At 38.6% G+C, this 21,300-nt stretch overlaps 2 protein-coding genes across 7 annotated transcripts in view; one reads left to right on the forward strand and one right to left on the reverse strand.

The window, feature by feature from the left end:
* The first annotated feature begins 2,235 nt into the window (after positions 1–2,235).
* Positions 2,236–12,834, forward strand: SMNDC1 (survival motor neuron domain containing 1). 3 transcript variants are annotated; one of them, XM_007530278.3, is made up of 6 exons: positions 2,236–2,398; positions 3,572–3,691; positions 8,835–8,977; positions 9,726–9,887; positions 10,940–11,093; positions 11,345–12,834. In XM_007530278.3, exons 2-6 carry the CDS (start codon positions 3,572–3,574, stop codon positions 11,480–11,482), a joined length of 717 nt encoding a protein of 238 aa, XP_007530340.1. In that variant the 5' UTR covers positions 2,236–2,398; the 3' UTR covers positions 11,483–12,834. The 3 variants fall into 3 exon arrangements, with proteins under 3 accessions (XP_007530340.1, XP_060027332.1, XP_060027331.1); XM_060171349.1 differs by lacking the exon at positions 2,236–2,398 and adding an exon at positions 2,528–2,547; XM_060171348.1 differs by lacking the exon at positions 2,236–2,398 and adding an exon at positions 2,719–2,853.
* Positions 12,835–18,443: 5,609 nt separating this feature from the next.
* Positions 18,444–21,300, reverse strand: part of MXI1 (MAX interactor 1, dimerization protein) — a 98,286-nt gene continuing 95,429 nt past the window's right edge. For all 4 annotated transcript variants that reach the window (XM_060171350.1, XM_007530289.3, XM_007530303.3 and 1 more), the window contains one exon: positions 18,444–20,812. In XM_060171350.1, coding sequence (XP_060027333.1) covers positions 20,649–20,812 — 164 coding nt within the window. In that variant the 3' untranslated portion in view covers positions 18,444–20,648. The remainder of the gene's footprint in view (positions 20,813–21,300) is intronic.

Below are 21,300 nucleotides of genomic sequence, written 5' to 3' on the forward strand. Positions count from 1 at the left end.
AAAGAAAAAACAAAAAAAAATTAGACAACCGTAAATTTCATATTTAAGGAAGATCCTCCTTTGCATTAGTTGTTAGGACATAGGACTCTCTTAATTCTATCTATCCAATGTCACCCTCTATAGTAATTTTCAATTCTTGCAAGTTGACTGCACTGCAAAATCACAAAAATTTGACCTAGTTTCCATCTCTGTATGTTATCTGATTCAATATGAACAATCTATGTGTGTGGAGAAAGTGTAAGGGCCTTCAACAACATAAAAGAAAGGCAAGATAGTACTGAAAGTCTTATTTGGGGAATTACTGATTCTCTTCAAAAATCATTTTATTAGGGAATAACGATTTACAAGACAGTTGTCACATGAGTACAATTTAACTCCCACTGATTGGTGTCTGCACACAACCTATTTAAGTCCTCCTCACCACCTGGGCCCCCACTACCTGCTCAACCTCCTGCCCCCAAGGTCCCAGGGTCCTTGGCTTTGTTGTCACAGACCATACCTAGTCCAGGTTTCCCCATTACCCCTTTCATTCCAGAAAGACTGCAGCCTCTCTGGGAAAATAGTTTCCAGTCACCTACATAGCCTCCTATTAAGTCTTTCATTTTAAATGTAAAATTGTTATACGTGAAGGGAGAAAAAAAGTAAATAGAAATAATTATTATTTTTATTTTTAAAGAGACATTCCTTTTTAAATTATAAATATTTATTCCCTTTTGTTGCCCTTGTTTTTATTGTTGTATTTATTATTGACGCCATCGTTGTTGGATAGGACATAGAGAAATCAACAGAGGGGAAGACGGGGAGAAAAGGACAGACACCTGCAGACCTGCTTCACGGCCTGTGAAGCGACTCCCCTGCAGGTGGGAAGCTGGGGGCTCAAACCCGGATCCTTACGCCAGTATAAGTAATTTTTGAAACATCTAATTTCCCTAAATTTCCATATCTTATGTACCCAATTCAGAAAGAATTTGTAACATATATGCTTAAAATCGCATTTCTTGTTAAACATAATTGGGAGTATTCACAAAACTGTTTATCATTTAAGACTGTGATTTGGAGATTACCCCTATTAGGTGAGATTTACCTATATAATTAAATTAAAACCAAATAGGTTCTAACAAAATCAGATTTAAACAAATACATGTCCTTTCCAATAGGTTGTCCCACAACTGAAATGGCTTTTTTGTTGCTAAAGGCCTTTTTATTATACAAAGTATAAGTTTTCAATTTTTTGATTGCTATTGGTATCTACAAAGCTTGTTATGACAGGTTGCTGAGCCTATTCTTGCCAATTCTCATTCAAGAGATTTGGGGTGAAGTGATGATTTGCATTTGTAATAGATTAAAGGTGATGCTGAAATTACTGGTCAAGTACCCAAACTCTGAGAGCCAATCAGTAATAAGAGGTTGCATGAAACCTGGTTCCTGGGGAGCTATGGTAATTGTTATGCAAATGATTTTCATGCCTGAGGCTCTGGGGTCCTAGGTTCAATCACCACCATAAACCTGGCTGAGCAGTGCTCTGGTCTCTCCCTTTCTCTTTAAAATACATAGTAAAATCTTAAACAAACAAACAAAAAACCAAAAAAAAAACCAAGGCCCGGAGTTAGCAGCGGGTTAAGCGCACGTGGCGCGAAGGGCAAGGACCGGTGTAAGGATCCCGGTTCGCGCCCCCGGCTCCCCACCTGCAGGGGAGTCGCTTCACAGGCGGTGAAGCAGGTCTGCAAGTGTCTGTCTTTCTCTCCCCGTGTCTGTCTTCCCCTCTTCTCTCGATTTCTCTCTATCCTATCCAACAACAACGACAGCAATAACAATAGTAACGATAAACAACAAGGGCAACAAAAGGGAAAAAACAGCCTCCAGAAGCAGTGGGTTCGTAGTGCAGGCCCCGAGCCCCAGCGATAACCCTGAAGGCAAGTAAAATCAAATAAAATTAAAAAGAAAGAAAGAAAAACGGTTCCCAAAACCACGAAGCGAAGACGTTTGCACGCAACTAAGTCCACTCCTCAAAGAAGGGCCTAGCTCGCCTCCAACCACGCCCTCTGAACCGGAACTGAGACAAGAGCAACTTACCATCGACGCCACTTCCTCCGCCCTAAACCCCGCCCACTCCGCGTCCCCAATACGGGCCTACCCAGAAGGCCCTAGGACTCACGTGAGCCAAACGAAGCCTCGCGACAAGCTCCACCTATCGCGACATCTCTGCCGCTTCAAGTCTTTTCCTCTTTCCAGTGCCCGGCATTCCTCCCCTCCCCCCGCCGTCTGAGTTTCTCCTTTTTAGCCCCGACTCGTCTTGTCGCCGCGGAGATTCCCCCTCCCCCCTTTTTTGCCGCCGCCGTCGCCGTCACCGCCACCGTCGGGCCCAGTTGCCCAGACCCGGTCCCCAGCCCCGCACAAGGTAATAAGTCCCCTTGAGGGAGAGGAAGGCCTTTTCGGGCCTCGGCCTCCTGAGTGAAAGCGGAGGCCTGAGGCCGAGGAGCCGGCCGCGCACGAGCGGCCTGGGCGCCGCGGGGCGGAGAGAAGCCTCGGCCTCCAGTCCGAGCCGGGGTCGGTCCCGGAGCGGCCTGGGGCGGGTGGGGAGCCGGTGCCGGGGCGGTGAGCTTGGCCTCCGGGAGCCCGTCGGGTGGGGCTGGGGCGCGGCGGCCTCCTCGCGTCGCGCTCGGCCCGGAGTCCGGGGAGCGGGTGGGGGCTCTGGACCCGGTGGGGGGCGAGGCGCCGCTCCCTTGGGAGCTGAGGTGTGAGCGCGACGTCTGAATAGAAGCACCCAGTATGGCGGGAGCTGAGGGCCCCGGCCCCGGCCCCGGCCCCGGGGGGCCCTTTCCGGAGAAACCTCCCAGCGGTCGGACGGGAACTGTGAGCGAGGGGTCCTCGGAGGCTCCTTTGTCATGCGAGAAGGGGCTCTGACACGTCGGGAGGGGGGAGTTTTCGGGGTTGGGTGAAAAAGATAAATAAAATTTAAGTCTGCTCAGTGGGAGCGCAGAGGGGCTGTTGTAGTGAAGACAAATGCAGACGGCACCAGTGAAGTGACGGGATGTGGGGGGAGAAAGGGTTTTTCGCCCGGGAGCTTCCAAACAATCTGATGGAGTTTGTGCAGTTCATTAAAAAGGGGGGGAAAAAAATCTGTGACACTGGGTATTTTTTTGCCTTCGAGCTTAGAAACCTTAATGTTAGTTGTTCCCGGAAGTTGCGATTTCTTCCAACAGACGAGCGCCTTTGTTGTTCCGATCCAGCGGCTCCGTTGATGAAGGGAATGTCTCCTCCCCAGTGTCGAGAGTTGCAAGATAATGAGAAAGTCACCATTTCTCTCTTGACCAGACTGCTTTCCCGTTCTCTTTCTGTGTGGGATTTATCCGACAGGCTTAGATGGATCCAAATCCGTAAAGCTTTTTGCGGTTCGACTCCCGGGTTGTGTGAACTAAAAAAGTTCATAGCGGTGGGCTCTGAAGCTGTCACTATGCTCCTGAAGGACAGAACCGCGGAGGATTGATTCAGAGGGCCAGGGAAGATACTCTTTGGTTGGTTCAGCTCTCATGGTCTCACCGTCTCACCTTTTTTTTTTTTCCCTTCTCAGATGTCAGAAGATCTAGCAAAGCAATTGGCAAGCTACAAAGCTCAGCTCCAGCAGGTTGAAGCTGCATTGTCTGGAAATGGAGAAAATGAAGATTTGCTAAAATTAAGGAAAGATTTACAAGTAAGTACTTGGAAGCATGTATGGTTAAATAGCTAAAAAGAGTATTTCTGAGTTTCTTGAGTGGTTTGTTTAGAGTCCATAGATAACCTGAAAAAGTCAGGCTTTGGAGGGACTGTTTCTCCCCCTCAGTCGCCCCTTGTACTACGTTATCTGTGCGAAAGACAAACTGACTTAAGCAGACTACAACACCTGTGTGCCTGCATGAAAGTGAGTGAGAAGTTGCTTTTTGTTTTATAAAACTAGTATACTTGTTTTAAAAAGTTGATTTTACAAGTCTCTGTCGAATTGTCTAGGGAAAAGATACTTGCTACTCTGCAGTAGAAAAAGCTGTTAATTTTAAAGACCTGGCAAAGAAATTTAGTTCAAAGGGTAACTGGAATTGAAACAAAAAAAAAGCCTGCTTAATATTATTTTAATGCCTCAAGATTTTTTTTAAAGAATATATATATGTTTATGTGTATGTGTCTTTCAAAACTTAGTAGTTAATACCTTTCAGTAAAAAGCTTGTATTGAAAATATACCAATAAAGTTAGAGGTATTTGTTTGCTACATAAATGCTGCTTACTGTTTGTGCTTAATGGTAGCATTTATAGCGTAATTGTTGACTTTTATTAAACTTAATCTGAAAAGTAAATCTTGGTTATGGAGAGTTCACTGGTATGAAATCTTTTTAATTCTTGCTGCACTGAGTTTTAAGACAAATACCAAACATACTTGTTGTTCCTCAAAACACCTATACATATATGTAACTATAACTTCTCATCCTAACACACTTGACAACTTTTTTTTTTTTTGAGAGGTTTAAAAGGCTCAAAAACATTCTCAAACATGTTAGGATGAGAAGTGATAGTTTGTACTGACTTCATACAACATTTGAACCTTTATCCGATATAAGTAGTCCTTTATCTCTTGCACATTGTAATTCTTAATATTTTGGGATAATAGGAGTGTAAACAATCAAAACTTTGTTGACTTGTGATCCTGATTAAGGATTTTTAAAGTGCTTCTCTGGGCACAAGTTAGATGAATCTACTATTTTCAGACTCAACTTCTGGATTTAGGATAAACTTGAATGATGTTATAAGGTTTTTTTGTTTGTCTGTTTACTTTGTTTATATCATGAGATGAAGTTTCACATGAGAAGAGAGAAACCAGAAACTGTAGAGCACCAAGAGTTGAACCAGAAGCCTCAGGCATGCAAGACCTAACTTTACCACTTAAGCTATTTCCCCAATGGTATTGTTATTAAAACACACAAAATAAAATTCTTTTTTAAAATATGTAGAATTCAGGCCAGTGGACTTCAGGTTGCCAGTCAGTAAGAAAAAGGTATTTGGGAAACATTTTCTCCCACTCGCAGCCTAACTTTCTGCTTTCCTTAAAAAGAGATGCTCAAAAAAAGTTTAAAAGTTTTCTTAACTTTGAGAAAAAAAAATATTGTGTATCAGTGTTTTATGTATTCTGGACAGTGAGAGGAGTGGATGTAGAATTGAAGTTGGAGGGAGTCTGTTGGTAGTGCAGATGGCGCAAAGCACAAGAACTGACATGAGGATCCTGTTTCCAGCCCCCGGCTCACCACCTGCAGGGGAGTCACTTCACAAGTGGTGAAGCAGGCCTGCAGGTGTCTATCTTTCTCTCCCCCTCTCTGTCTTCCCCTCCTCTCTCCATTTCTCTCTGTCCTATCTAACAACAACATCAATAACAACTACAACAATAAAAAAAAAAAGGGCAACAAAAAAAAGGGAAAATAAATATAAAAAAGAAGAGAAGTTGGAAATTAAGATTGAGGCAGCATTAGTGAGGTTTGAATAAATTATGTGAACTGCTTATTGTCACTTGATAATGCAACAGAAAGTATTGTACGGAGAGAGACCATTGTGATAGGCATTGTAGTAAGCACATAAATGGCTTCCAGAGTTCTGTTATTTATGTAGCTGTTTAAAGTATCATCTTTCTATAACCATTTAAAGCAGCATTGTCCAACAGAATTTTCTGTGTTGGTGAAAATATTTTATATATGTTATGCATTGCTATGTGTCTTGAATATCTGAAGTGAGATGAAGAATTGAATTTCTAAATAGCCATATGTGATAACCATTTGAATGGGACATCTTTAGAATTTTAAGTTTAAACACTTTTCAAACATTTATAGTATAGAATTTTTTCCTGACCAATATTGATTACAGTTACTTTTATTCTATCGTGGATCCCTCCCCCATTTTGATTACTAGATATCAGTTGTTCTGTATTGAAAACCAACTCAGAGAAGATATCACATAAGTTCATACAATTTTGACCTAATTTTGTTTCCATTGAGTATAGTTAAAGGTTCTATTTTGTTGTGGGTTCCCCCCCTTCTTATTTTTTGAGATACACGTTTTGTACTTTTGGTATTTAACTATGCCATTTGGTGAAAAGTCTGTTACACTGACAATAGTGTTTGTGACCACTTTTTTCCTTCATATTTTAGACCATCATTTGACTTCTGATTCTATGCATTCCTATTATAGAACATCCCTACCCTGTTTATAAATTCACTTGTCTTTTAACTTACGACAGAATTCTCTTTCTGCATCTTTTTAGTGATTTCAATTTTGCCAGAGAGGTTACCGTGGTTCTCTCTTTATATATTGTCTTTTATACAGAAAGAATAAAGTAACAGGCAGCAAATCAGTCTTCTAAAGTCCTCATTTCTTTTCTTTCACCTAAAAAAAAGTAGGTATGTAAAATATATAGACAGTCTAGCTGGCTAGCTAGCTCCCAAGGCAGTCTGTGATTTAAAACCAAAATAGTCAATTTATTAGGCTGTTTTGCTGAATAAACTGTTTCTAAAGGAGGCAGGGGTCAAGTCACTTGTCTCATATATTACAGTGGCTCTCTGCATCCCCGAAACGCCTTCCTTCAGTAAGCAGAGTGCTTGAGTGCACCCCCTTTGACCTGCTGATATGTAGAATACAACATCTGATGCTTCCTGGAATTGCCGATTACTTTAACTGCTGCCCATCTGTCAGTGAAGGAGCAGTTTCAGAACTCAGACTTGGGGGAGGAAAAGTAATTAATGGTATGTACCTTTAAGAACCCCCTCATACATAAAATAGTTTCTCAAATACTTTGGTCCATATACACCTGTGAAGAAGAAAAAAATTATAGAAAGGTTTTGATAGTTTGTTGGGAGGGGAATATAAAACATGCCAAAGTGAAAGAATACTATAGGTAAATGCTGGATTTTAAAAGATATTTGAGGGCTATACTCTGAAAATTATATGCACGGCTTTTCAGCACCCCTTATCTTTGAAAACATTACTTAATGGAAAGATTTGAGAGGTGAAAGATCTGAATTTGAGACCTACAAGTGCAGAATTCACATTTGTGCTTAAATGGAATTGCATAGTACTGAAGATTGTGTGGATTCTTCAGTTCATTTTTATTGGATTATATTCCTGTGCCTAGAAGAGGTTAGACAATTTACTCTCTCGTCTTAGTGTAGTATGTGACTATTTACAGAGCATTGTCTAGTATTACTGGCACTTGGTACCTAATTAAACCTCATAAAAGACACATTGATTTTTTTTTTTAACTGACACCTTAGTTTTACAGATCTGATTTCTGGTTGTAGTTTTTTAATTTACAAACTTAGCTTTCTACAAGGGCTTAACATACCCCTCCACTCCAACCCCCTTTTCTTGGCTCAAAATTCTAGCTTTTCATAAATAGCCAGGAAGATTTAGTATCTTCAGCAGATAGATAATATATAGTTTTCTTGGTTACTAAACTAGAACTATTAATCCCCAATGGGAGCTGGAAGAAACCCATCTAGTACAGAGTTGAACATTTGACAGTTTTTCTTAAAAACAAAGAAACAAAAACAACAAAAGTGATGTTTGGAAGTACTTTTTAAGCAGCAGTGGAGGCATAAGCATGCAAAGTCTTACAATATAGTGTTCAAGAATAAATGGATCTTTATTAGAATATATTAGTATATAGCAGGCTTATAAATATAAAATATATAGCAGGTTAATTATATAAATCAGTTTGTATTATATAGAGGTTTTTTTTTCCTGTAGAAACTAGTAAATCAGTCTAAGCCTGAATTAGAAAAAAATGCTTATTTTGCTTTCAAAATGTAACTTGGTAATTAGCTTATCCAGATATTGGGGCGACGGGTGCCTGTTTTGTACTGAGTAGGAAGATTATTAGTTTTTTGTGCCTGCAGTATTTTAGTAGAAATATATAAGCAGGAACTTTTTTAAAACTATTTTTTTGTGGTGGTGCAGGGCTTCATGTTGCACTGCTCCCAAGCCAGATTTTTTATTCATTATTTCAGATTGGGGTGGGTTGGGATGTCTAGGAAGTACCACAGCACTGGTGTTTCCCATGGTACTGTGGCATTACCATGTGGCCCTGGAGTTTAAACCCAGGTCACGTGTATGGCAAAGCAAGTGCTTAACCTGCTAAACTATTTTTTGGTTCTGGCCCCAGGAACATTTTCCTTTTTTCTTTTTCTTTTCTGAAGCCTTGTTAGGCATGATTTCACTGCTTGAGGCTGGTCTCTTCTCTCCCCCCTCCCCTATGTGCACCCCCCTAACCCCACCCCAATCAGAGAGAAAGGGAAAAGTCACAATACCAATAGCTTCTCCAGTACTGTGGCACCATGTGATGCCAAGACTTCAACCTGTGCTACATATATGAAAAGTATATACCCTACTTGGGGAGCTAGTATTTTGGAGTGAGGAAGTTGTCTTACCCAATGCTGCTGCCAAGTGTAGTAGTGTAAAGGCGGTCTTGAGTCTAGACCCTCATAATTGACGATTTCTCAGTTTTAGAGAGGCCTATTTAGTTTAAATAGCCATTTAGGATTAACGTATGGTATAAACAAGCCTATACTCTTTCTCAGTATATATGGTTGAGAAGTGACTGTCTTGTTTAAATTCTAGCTCTTAATACTGTATGCAACAGTATGTCTTAGTTTCTCCTTGGGGATGATCACTGTTTACCTAGTGTTGCTATGAACTGCACATAAATATGTGTAGGTTATTAAGTGCTGTATGGTGTGAGAGCTGTCATCAACAACAAAACACATTTGCTTGTTGAGAGGTGGCAATGTGAATTATAAAAATAACATGTTTTTGTTTTTCATTTTTAGGAAGTTATAGAACTAACAAAAGACCTCCTGTCAACTCAACCTTCTGAAACTCTTGCAAGTTCAGACAGCTTTGCTTCCATTCAGCCTACTCATTCATGGAAAGTAGGAGACAAGTGTATGGCAATCTGGAGTGAAGATGGACAGTAAGTGTAGAAAAAACTCTAACTCTAACATGAAATGATAAAATACAATGGTAAGGTGTTTTTATTCAGTTTGAACTGCCCTAGTGGTGCGGTATAGCCAATGTGATTTACATTAAATTCTAGAGCCAGTTTGATTTTTGGGTGGTTACCACTAGTGCAGTTTAGTTTCCAGCTTTAGAGTAAGTTGTGAACAGCAGTATGACTTGAGTCATGTAGAAAAAACAGACACAGAAGGAAATTAATTCATTTTTTTTAATTTTTTTATTTAAGAAAGGATTAATGAACAAAAACATAAGGTAGGAGGGGTACAACTCCACACAATTCCCACCACCCAGTCTCCAGAAACCCCCCCCCCCATGTAATTCATGTTTTTAAAAGGCCGAGGAGGGGGTGCAGTGGCTGAAGTGTTGGAACTCTTCAGGTGTGAGATATTGCCTTTGTTCCCTGGCATCATGTATGCCAACCAGCACAATGCTCTGGCTCTCCCCTATATCTTACCTCTCATTAATGAATAAAATGAATTGTTCCACCTATACTTAATGAGAAATATACAGTACTGAGATTATTCTTAAAGAACTTTCTCAAAGAGATTGAGTAAGATTTTTTTTTGGAAATATTTTAATTTTAGGAAATTCTCTTTGTGTTGAAGTTTCACTTTAGACACATAATAGTTGAATCACTGCAGTATGTCTTGTAGGCTGAGTACTAAACCTTTACTCACCTGCTTACAGCCATGATATCTTTACAGGTGTTATGAAGCCGAGATTGAGGAGATAGATGAAGAAAATGGCACAGCTGCGATCACCTTTGCTGGCTATGGCAATGCTGAAGTGACTCCACTTTTGAACCTCAAACCTGTAGAAGAAGGAAGGAAGACAAAGGAGGACAGTGGCAACAAACCCATGTCAAAGTAAGTCACTGACCTTTGCATTTTAGATGTAACTGTTTCATGCACAGGCTGGATTAGGTAAGAAAGTTACAGTGCATTCTACAATTATTTTGAAGATTAAGAAAAAAAGCCGCATTTAGTTTTTTATTGGTGACTGACTTAGAGAAGCCTTTTTACTTTTAAGAATTCATTCTTTTGCTGGGAAGTCACTGCTGAGCAGAAAATTTTGAGAGCACTTTAGGCTCCAGTTCTTTTTAGAGGGTATGCTTTGAGAAAATCCCAGTTGCTTCCTTACTATTATTATTACTTTTATTTTTATTTTTTTACCAGAGCACTGCTCAGCTCTGGTTTACGGGGTGGTAGGATGGATTGAACCTGGGACATTGGAGCCTTGGGCAAGGGAGTCTCTTTGCTATTTACCCCCAGTCCCAATTGCTTTTAAGAGTTGTTAGCTATGGTTCCTGTTTGGTGGTATGCTCTTCTAATCTAGGTGAAACAGAATTTTATTGTAATTGAACTTTTCAAATGCAGCATATTTTACCTGTATATTTAGAAACTGATTAAGGTTTACTTAGCCATTAATACTGAAATGCTTCATATTTTTTAAATACAACTTGAAAAAGTAGATGAGCCTTAAATCAAGAATGGGGAATGTCCATTTGATCTGGCCTTACCAAGGCAACTCTAGGTAGGACTCAAAATTAAATAATTCTAGGGTTTTTTTTTATAGCAGTTGCACTCTTTTTAAGCTGATAATTTTTATGACCTGAAAATGGTATAGATATCCAAATAACCCTTGACAGAAAAAAGTTCACAACCCTTGATTGAATCCTTAACTTTAATGGATAACAGAGGTTAGAGTAGTTACATTTGAAAGCTTCTTTGGATGTTTTATATTTCAGGTAGCATTTCTTAGACTTTAGGAGTGATCATTGTTTCTATTAGTGCTCTTATTCATGGAGAGAAAATTAAGTTAATTAGGCTTTTTTTTTTCTATTATTCACTGTTAAATGTCTCTAAGGAAGTCATCTTTAAAATCTTTGAGTTTGCATTGAATTGTTTTATTCACACAGAAAAGAAATGATTGCCCAGCAACGTGAATATAAAAAGAAGAAAGCTTTGAAGAAAGCACAGAGAATAAAAGAACTTGAGCAGGAAAGAGAAGACCAGAAGGTGAAATGGCAGCAGTTCAACAACAGAGCCTATTCTAAAAACAAAAAAGGCCAAGTAAGTAAATCCTTTCATCATACTTTGCAAATCTGAAAAACACAAGTCATAAATTTTAAGGTAAATTGATCTTTATTTTTGGATTATCAGAAGTACCTAAAACTACTTTCTGCACTAGAAATAATATTAATAAATGGTTATCAGGAATTTTAAGAGTTGTGGGTTCTTTTCCATATAAATTAAATTTTGAAAAATTAATCAAGTTGTTTCCAAATCTAATCAGGAATGATTTTTGTTTTAATTTCTTCTAGGTAAAAAGGAGTATTTTTGCTTCACCCGAGAGTGTAACCGGCAAAGTTGGAGTAGGAACTTGTGGAATTGCTGATAAACCTATGACACAGTATCAAGATACCTCTAAATACAATGTCAGGCATTTGATGCCCCAATAATCAGAAAAAAAAAAAAACTGTCAGATTTCATCTCTGCAGGGCTTTACATTTACCTTTTTATTCTTATATTTTTCTAAAGGTAAATTATTTGTTAGATAAGTAAGGAAGATACTATTATTGTCATCGTTTGAACAGAATGAAACTTGAAGAAACTTGTATTTGATAACTGCTATTCATTTAACTTTTCATTAATACTACCACAGTTTTCTTAAAGTTTGTTGAATAAATCAACTTTTCTAGGTAGATGCTGCATATAAATACAGCACTTAGATGAATTGACCTAATATCAGGCCCCGTTTAATGAATGAATGGTGTATACCTTTTTAAGTCCTAGCTTATGATTTTGAGATGCTTCAGACTTGCCACATATTATAAGAATTAAATGGAGAACATCAAGATAAAACACCAATCTGCAAAAAGGACCCTTTAAAAAAAAATCTCAATTTAAATCTGTTGGCTAAGTAAGTATAAAAATAGGTTAATTTTGTAAACAGCCTGTTTTTGAGACTTTCCCAAGCCTATTAGGTTTTCTCTAAAATGGATCGATCCCTCTCTTACTCATTTCACTGAGTTTTAGATTATGTAAGAAACTATTTTTAGGGTCAGCAACCTCTTGGGTTTTGTCTTTTTTTTCCTCCCGTGTTGACCTTTCACTTATGGTAGTGGTACCAGTTTTTGGATGTGTAATGTTTATATGGGAAAAAAAAAAAAAGCTGATGTATAGCCCTGTATACAGTGTAGATACTATTTTTGTAAAAAAAAATAAAAAAAACAACCAAGGCTAAATTAATGAACAAGAGTACTGAATGTTTCATCATTAAAAATTTACTGTATTTCTTGTACATTAATCTGACCATAATCTCCCTGTATATTATGTTTATGTAGCTTACTTTGTAATTTTTGTTAACTAGATCAAGTTGACAGCATTTGTTGGTGTAAGTGAACATCACAGTTATTCTGAGTTGAGTTTAAGCCAAATACATGCATAGAAAAGGGTCTTCCTATTAAGGGAAGATGGTGATTTTTAGAATGTGTGTTAATTTCAGTTTTGTATGTTTAACTTTTATTAAATAAAGTGTTTTTAAAATCTTCAGGGTGTGTTAACAGAAGGATGTAATCTTTAGCTGCCACAGTTGGCACAGTGATTATGCCCCAGTGTATTGTATACCTCATTTCCATGGAGGGAATGCTGAATGACAACAAAAAATGTTTGTAAATCATGTAACCTTTTGTTAGACATCAGAAATTGGGTCCTAAGGGACAAGCCAATTTCATATTTAAGGATCTGTGTTGTATATACAGGAGTTGTAAGTATTGGGCAGAAAGGGAAAATAAACATTTCTTTTCATGAATTTTAATATTTTAAAATTTTTATTTACCTTTGGATAGAGAGAGGGGAGATGGAGAGAGACATACACGTACAGCACTGCTCCACTAGTGAAGCTTTCCCCTGCAGGTGGGGACCAAAGGCTTAAACCTGGGTCCTTGTATGCTGTTGCATGCATTCAACCAGGGGCACCACTGCTTAGTACTTTAGATGAAAGGTAGAATTCTTACTCTTGTCCTTTCTCCCAACCCAAGAGGTCAGTTTCTTTTTGCCCATAGGATAAGATGTGTGGGACAGAATTGAAGTTTGAATTCTTTGTTTTTAATACAAGGCATGAATTACTGTAGGAAAAAAGTTAGCCTGAAGATCTAAATAATAATGCTGTTTATTTTGTTGCCACTGTAACAACCATTAATGGAACTTAAAGGTTGGAATTTTGAATTTAATAGCACCGGAAAGAAATTTGCTATATTTGTGTGGACTACACAAAATGTGTTGTAGTGAGAACACCTTGGTATGTATGTTAAGCTAGTAGTAGTAGGCCTGACTTTTTCCCTTTTCCCTGCTTTTGTTTCTAAAGAGACCTAGATGTGGCCCTTGAAAAGTCTAGTGTTAGTCTGGACTAACCTGAAAGTTTAGGACTGGAGAGATAAGAGTCTCAAAGTGTGATGCTGACTGAGAAGATAATTTAATGTTTTTTTTTCCCTTTTCAGGAAAGACTAGAAGCTTTGGATCTGATAGAGTTTTAAAGCAATTTGTAACCACTAAGTAGTAGTGGTTGCTTGTATCATCTCAAAACTGAGTTTTGACTTTAGTGGAAAGAGTAGCATTCTAAAAATAAGTATATTTCATAAAGATTGTACATGTTTAAAGTAATCAGATAACAAATGTTATTTTAATTAACATTGAGGAGCCATATTGTAAGCAAGGACAAGCCAGACTATTTGAATCTGACTCCTTAGTCATTTGTGTGTTTGTCACTGCTTAAATTTTCTCAGCTAAAGGAAGAATATACCGGTTTTATTAAGTTGCAAAAATGAGTTTGTATTTGTAAATTGTTCAGATGCCTGTGTGTTACATGGCAAGCTTAGGAGCAATGTCTGCTCTTACTGTGTACGTAACCTTTTTCCTTTGAACAATAATAGTCTGCACTGTAATGAACAACAATGCTCATTGTTTACACTTGAAGCTCTCAATTGTAAATGTATTACTAAAATGTTACCAAATCACCATAACCACATACTGACTAGTAAAAGTTTACATTTTTATATTTAAATACCTGAGGGCATAAATTATTTTTTGCCTCCAGGGTTATCGCCTGGGCTTGGTTCCTGCACTATGAATCCATTGCTCCTGGAGGCTATTTTCCCCATATTTGTTGTCCTTGTTATTGCTGCTGTTGTTGGATAGGACAGAGAAATTGAGAGGGGAGGGGAAGGCAGGGGGAGAGAAAAATAACTGCAGACCTGCTTCACCACCACTTGTAAAGAGACCCAGGGTCCTTACACCAGACCACTTAGCCCCATGTGCGCTCAACACGCTGCACTAGGGCCCCACGCTCTGAGGTTCTGGTTATAATAGTAACCCCAAGTGTTCTTAAGGATTCCAGATCTGGGTCCTGCCCTTATGTACGTGTCCAGGTCAATACATCTGCTATTTTATTATTGGATAGACAGAAATTGAGAGGGGAGGGAATCAGACACCTGCAACCCTACTTGTCCATGAAGCTTTCCCCCTGCAGGTAAGGACCAGGGACTTGAACCCAGGTCCTGTGCAATATGGTTATGTGCTTATCCAGGTGCGCCACACCCTGGCCCCCAACATGTGTTTTTAACAAACACCAAAGGTAATTCTGATGTACATCCTTGACAGAACACTTAAGAGCAATCTGATTTTTCAAAGAAGGAAAACATCTTGGTATGTATGTTTCTAACTTAGCTCAATTATGAAGACAAAGCATCAAACCAAGATGAAACACATTTGTTCATTGTAAATGTCACAAAAGTGTGCAAGTATTACTTCCATTACAATGCAGTTTTAACGTTATGTCTCTTCCTTTAAAATAGTAAGGGAAGGGCAGGGGTAGATAGCATAATGGTTATGCAAACAGACTCATGCCTGAGGCTCCAAATTCCCAGGTTCAATCCCCTGCACCACCATAAGCCAGAGCTGAGCAGTGCTCTGGTAAAAAAAAAAAAAAAAAAAAGGGGAAACAGCAAGGATTTGTTTAGTTTCGTGAATATATCTATAGGTAATGTAATTATAAAGGTGAAAAATCCATTTGCAGATTTAACCAGAAAATACTTTTAAAACTTCCAACACCGAAAAGGTCTTTTTTTTTTTTTTTGCCTCCAGGGTTATTGCTGGGGCTTGGTCGAATCCACTGCTCCTAGAGGCTTTCCACCCCCCCTCTTGTTGCCCTTGTTTTTATTGTTGTGGTGGTTATTATTTATGTAATTGTTGGATAGGACAAACAGAAATGAAGATGGGGAAGACAGAGGTTGAGAGAAAGACACCTGCAGACCTGCTTCACCACTTGTGAAGCTATCACTGCAATTGAGGAGTCAGCTTGAACCAGAATCCTTCCATGGGTCCTTGTGCTTTGCACCATGTGCACTTGACCCATTGTGCTACTGCCCGACCGCCCACCAAAAAGGTTTTATAGTTAAACATCTAACTGTTCACTGAAGTATGCAGGAAGGAGTAAGCCTTTGATTCTTTTGCCTAGAGTTTTCCTCTACAACCATGTCAGGATTAGCTGACCTAGCTTTCAGAATCAGTGTGATGTGTTGCTAACTTAAAAACAACTGACCTTTTAAAAATTGTACTCATTACACCTTTTAGAGATATCTTTGACCTTTTTTAAAATCTTACATTTTTAATTTTTTTTTTTTTGAGAGATGAAGAGAGAAACACCAGAGCACTGCTCATCTCTGGTTTATGGTGGTGCAGGGGACTGAACCTGGGATTTAGGAGCCTCAGGCATGAGAGTCTTTGCATAACCATTATGCTGTCTCTCCCACATGACCTTTTTTGTTTGTTTTTAAAATTTATTCCCTTTTGTTGCCCTTGTTTTTTTGTTGTAGTTATTGTTATTTATGTTGTCATTGTTGGATAGGACAGAGAGAAATGGAGAGAGGAGAGAAAGATAAGACACCTGATGACTTGCTTCACTTGCTTGTGAAGCAACTCCCCTGAAGGAGGCGACCCGGGGGCTGGAACCCGGATCCTTAGTCCAGTCCTTGGCGCTTTGCAACACCTGCGCTTAACCCGCTGCGCTACTGCCATAACCTTTTTAAAAAGAATTTTATTTACCTTTTGTTGCCCTTGTCTTTTTATTGTTGTAGTTATTATTGTTGTCGTTAGATAGGACAGAGAAGTGGAGAGGAGGGGAAGACAGGGGAGAGAAAGACACCTGCAGACCTGCTTCACTGCCTGTGAAGTGACTCCCCTGCAGGTGGGGAGCTGGGGACTCGAACCCGGATCCTTATGCTGGTCCTTGCACTTTGCACCACGTGCGCTTAACCTGCTGCGCTACCTCCCGACTCCCAGGACCTTTGTTTTTATGTTACACTGTACCATGGTGTAAAAATCTTAACATGATGTGGTTCAGGAGGTGGCACAGTGGATAAAGCACTGGACTCTCAAGCGTGAGGTCCTGAGTTCAAGCCTCGGCAGCACATGTACCAGAGTGATGTCTGGTTCTTTCTCTCCTGTCTTTCTTATCAATTAAGTAAATCTTTTGAAAAAAATATCTTAACATGAGTATCTGGATAATCGCCCTGCCAATAAAAACCTTAAGTGTACCTTCTATAATGAAGGGGTTTAGGTAATTAAAAAAGAAAAACAACAAAAAGGAATTTGGCACTACTTCAAAAAAATAAAATACCTGTTTAATTCATTTCCCCTAGTTTATAACTTTTTAGAAAGAAAATGATTAAGAAAGTGAAGTGGTCAGCCACTACATATATTCTGAACTACAACATATTCCACAAGAAAGCTACTTTTCCGCTAGATCTGGTACATGGTACAGGAGGAATTTCTGAAGAGGGCACTCTATTATCAGTGTCTAGCATCGAAACTCAGAAGGACCAATAAACTAAAATTATGATACCTCAATCTTACAAAGCCTTTATTTAAAATGTATTTATTTTAATGCCACTAAGGCCATTGCTGGGGCTTGGTGTCAACACAACAAATCCACTGCTTCCAGTGGCTTTTCTTCTACTATTTTTATTTGATAGGACAGAAAGTTAGAAAAGATGGAAAGAGAAAAACACCTGCAGACCTGCTTCACTACTTGGGAAGCTTCATCCCTGCAGGTGAGGAGTGGAGGCTGGACACTGGTAAAATGTGCGTTTGCTGGCCTCTGCCTGGCATAGATTTTTTTTGTGAAATTTTTACTAGAAGGTTTTTTTTTCCTGAAGACCCAGAGTTAGAGTAATTGAAATTCATAAGGATGCAGAGATTAGAAGGATGCTTTCATCAGAAAGGAGACAAGTACCTAACTCTTAACTTTCTCTTGGTGCCATGACCTCACAGATGAAGGAAATTTATATACCAGTTTTACTTAGCAGCCTTTCGTGACAGAGGTAGTATTTATATCTTCTCAAAAGGAAACAGTCTCCAGAAAGAAATAGCTTACCCAGGGTTGGCAAAAGCTAGAATTGGGATTTAAATGTGATCCAAACCTTTATTCTACCACATTGAGCTATTTTCGATAGGGAATGTGGAATTTTTGATATGGGAAGATAATGAAAGGGAAAAGGCATTTTGTTCTCCAAGTGAAATCTTGCACAAGAGGCTAAACAATCTCATAAAAAATGACCCAGGAAACAGTGTAACTTAATGTTAGGAACTTAGCCTCAGAAATGCTCAGCCTTTTTAAAAGTACCTTCATAATACTAAAGATGTCACTGTTGTGGGGGCTAGAAAAGGAATTTCTATCAAAGTTCTCATATGTGCTAATTAGAAGTCGAGACATAGTGACTCCATTTGAGTTTCCTTTGCTTGTAGTAGTCTCTTAGAATACTTAAGTATGTGAAACAGTATTTACCTGTACCTATTAGTATGTCACTGAGACCTTTTGTATATATAGGGTAACTTAGATTAGTGGAAACTTAAGTGGAAATTTCCAGACCTGTTTTTAGTTTGAATAGTAGTATAGTAAAAGGGTAATAGTGTGACAAAAGAATCCCCAAAAAAGTTATCTGTAGACCAGATAGTGATTTTCCGTCCAGCTTGAACTAGTTAAGATTTCAGGTACGCTAAACAATCTGCAGCTACATGAAGTTACCAGCTGAGAGTACACCGCCTGCTGAACAGGAAACACCAACGATTCAAATTGCCATTGATTGTGGATTACAGGTGTAATCAATTTAGAAGACAGCTGCCTCTCGGTGTGAATACTCTCGTCTTTTCCTTCATAGTGAAGGGTGGTACAAAAAGCACTCGGGTATTCATTCACAATTTTTATTTCTTGCAATGAACTTTTATCTTCAAAGTCGATTTGTCTTTTAAAAAATACTTCTTACTCAGCATACAATTCCACCCCCCGCCCCTAAGGAAAACATACCCAGGGGAGGAGTAATTTCGGGGCAACTGAAATATGTACTATAGGGGTTTTTTTGTGTGTTTGTTTTTTTGACAAAGGCTTCCCAGCCCACCATTCTGTACATATACGCAAAATGGCAGCACCTCAAGTTCACCTGAATGTAGTCCCAAATTCCAGCTCTAAGTAAGTAATGCAAGTGAATGCCATGGGAGTAACAAAATGGAAGCTTAATCACTGACTTCCATTTATTTTCCATGGTAGTTAGCAAAGTCTTCAAACCGTCTCATTTGAGAGTCAAAAGTAAGCAAGTGTTTAGAGCAACATCTTGACTCAGCCAGGAATAAGTCAAACTAGAAATATTTCACCTGGGCTGCAGAAATGAATTTGTTTTATCATGTTTTTCATTAAGTCCCCAGCACCTGCAGTACCAAGTTCTAAAAATGGGCTTCTAAAGGCATGCAGTTTTTCACACACATCTACTTCAAAGAATTTCTTCCACTCAAACATAGTACAATCAAGGATAAAATATTTTTGGAGGCACAGGAAGAGCACAGAACAAGTAAGTATATGCTGAGGCCTTGTGTATGACCAAGATGGTCTACTTCATATACAGAAGCAGTGAAAGCTGTTAAAAGTGCTACTTACAAAGGATAGTCTAGTATTACACACAACTCAACTGCACTGCTAAATATGGTTGTCTTTATTTTCTTTTTCCTTGCCCAGCCCTATCTAAACAAAATAAAACTACAGGACTGAAATTAACAACCCATTAAAATCAGCAATAAGTTATGAAAAACATAAAGCTTTTTTTTTTTTTAAGTAATTAAGGGTAGTTAAATTATTTAAAGTATACAAAGTCCAAACAGCCAGGAATAATAAGGAAAAGGACCAGGGAAACCTTGGAATATGAGACAAAAGGAACACATGACATCAAAGTGCAGGCTAGAAATTTCACTTAAAAGAAACTAACATTTCTGAAAATATTGATAAGAGCAACAATAGCACCTGCACAGTGGAACTTTAAGGAAGGAGGGAGACTAGGAAAATGGAAGCAATCTTTACATTAAAATGAGACAAGTGCTGAACTTAACTATGTTAACTATGATAGTATCTACTATAAATATCAGATGGTTAAAAGCTGGTAAAAGGTAATGATTCTAAAAGAAAACAAAAACAGCATTGACCTTTAACTTTTTCCCCACCTATCCCAGACCTCATTCATTTTGTGCACTATAAAGAGTGAGGTGTGAGGTGTTTTATCATTATCAAATGCTGCATCAAAATAGATGATTTTTTCCCATGTGTTTTTCCACTATAAAAGACATCTATGTTTTTGTTTTATGGACAAGCTTTAAAAAGATGCCATTTTGGTTTTTAACACATACAAACAGTTATCAAAATCTGAAATAAAAATGCTGCTGTGGCTCAGACCTTCGCCTGCTAATCTGCGTGCACAACTCTTCTGACCCACGCAGACACAGGCACATGGAGCTTTTTCTATCTGGCCCCTCAATCCAAACTCATGGGCCCTATGTGGTAGAGGCTGTCATGCACGGACTGCCTCCATGATGCCCATGGGCCTAGGGGTGGCTTACTGTTTGAGCTAGCGCTTGGGTGCCCTAGTGCTAACAATGCAGGATAAGGTTAGCTTGCTTAGCATGGAATCCAACAGAAAGCTGAGCTGCATGATGATCCCTCTCAAAGGGCTTCATGAGAGTCTCTCCTTTTGCAGAGCATGAAATGAGTTTAGTTTTTTTTGTTGTTGTTTTGTTTTTTTACTTCTTAAATAGAATTGAACATCCACAGGCTTTATGATAAGCTGTCCTGGGCTGAGTTTTTAATAGCTCGTTAGCTATCCAAGATTAGTGCCTGATTATCTTGTCACTATTAAGTTGATTTTGTTTGTTTTAGGACCACAAAACTCAGGAAGGGTTTATAACCCCACCTTAAATGTGTCTACTCATTGTAATATGAGCAAACCAGAAAAGAAGAGGATAAAACAGCCAATGTCCTCTTTCAAATAAACTAAATCAAGAAAAGTCTCACAAGTTCTCTGCTGCCATTAGAAACTATGATTTTCAAATATGAATATTTGTTCTGCTGGGGAGGCTCGGCCCCACTTTTTTACTAAGTATTTAACTACAGGTCTATTGACCCTTTTGTTCAAGTATAGTTTTGTTAAGTTTAGTTTTAAAGAGACTGATCATGAACCCAATTTAAGAGATTGTTTGGATTGAATTGGCCCAGTGAATATTTTTCCCTGCACTGTTCTATCATGCTGGGTTCTAGGAAGTGAACGGAAGTTTGACACTGGCACTGGAGTAACCCTCGTCACTCCCAATACTCTGCAGGCTGCTGTGGTCATCAATGTCACTGATGCTGGTGGTGCTGATATTGTCCACTTCTCCATGGGAGAACTCTGTGCTTTCAACATCCACTTCAATCTCCTCTGCCAAGAAGAAAGTAAAGAATATTAGTAATCTAGTAATATGTGTACTTTCAGAAATTCAAGGTCAAAAATGCTATTATTTTAATAAAATAACTATCATACAGGCTTATTTGATCTCTAGAAAAACAGAAGTAACCAAAGGTGAAGAGACACAGGAAGAAGTTTTGCAAATGATAAAGTGCCATACAGTAGTGGTCTTAATTTAGGTAGAAAGTTTACTAAAGCCTTTGACGCCAGTCTGTCTGGATCTCCCAACCCAAGCACTCAGCCTATTTAGGAATTAGTGCTTAATATTAAAAGATCCTAACTCTAAGTGGTTTAACAACATCTGTTTTTCATTAAACTAGAAACTCATTCTCAGTGCTGTTTATTAATCAGAGTTGCTGTAAAGGGAGAAAAGCATAAACAATATAAAAGAACTAGAACATTTATCCAGCCAAGCCTTTGGTGGTATTCTACAGACTTCTAGGGTTCCTCATAAGACCTTT

The sequence above is a fragment of the Erinaceus europaeus genome, chromosome 14 (assembly GCF_950295315.1).
Source record: "Erinaceus europaeus chromosome 14, mEriEur2.1, whole genome shotgun sequence".
Classification (NCBI taxonomy): Eukaryota; Metazoa; Chordata; class Mammalia; order Eulipotyphla; family Erinaceidae; genus Erinaceus; species Erinaceus europaeus.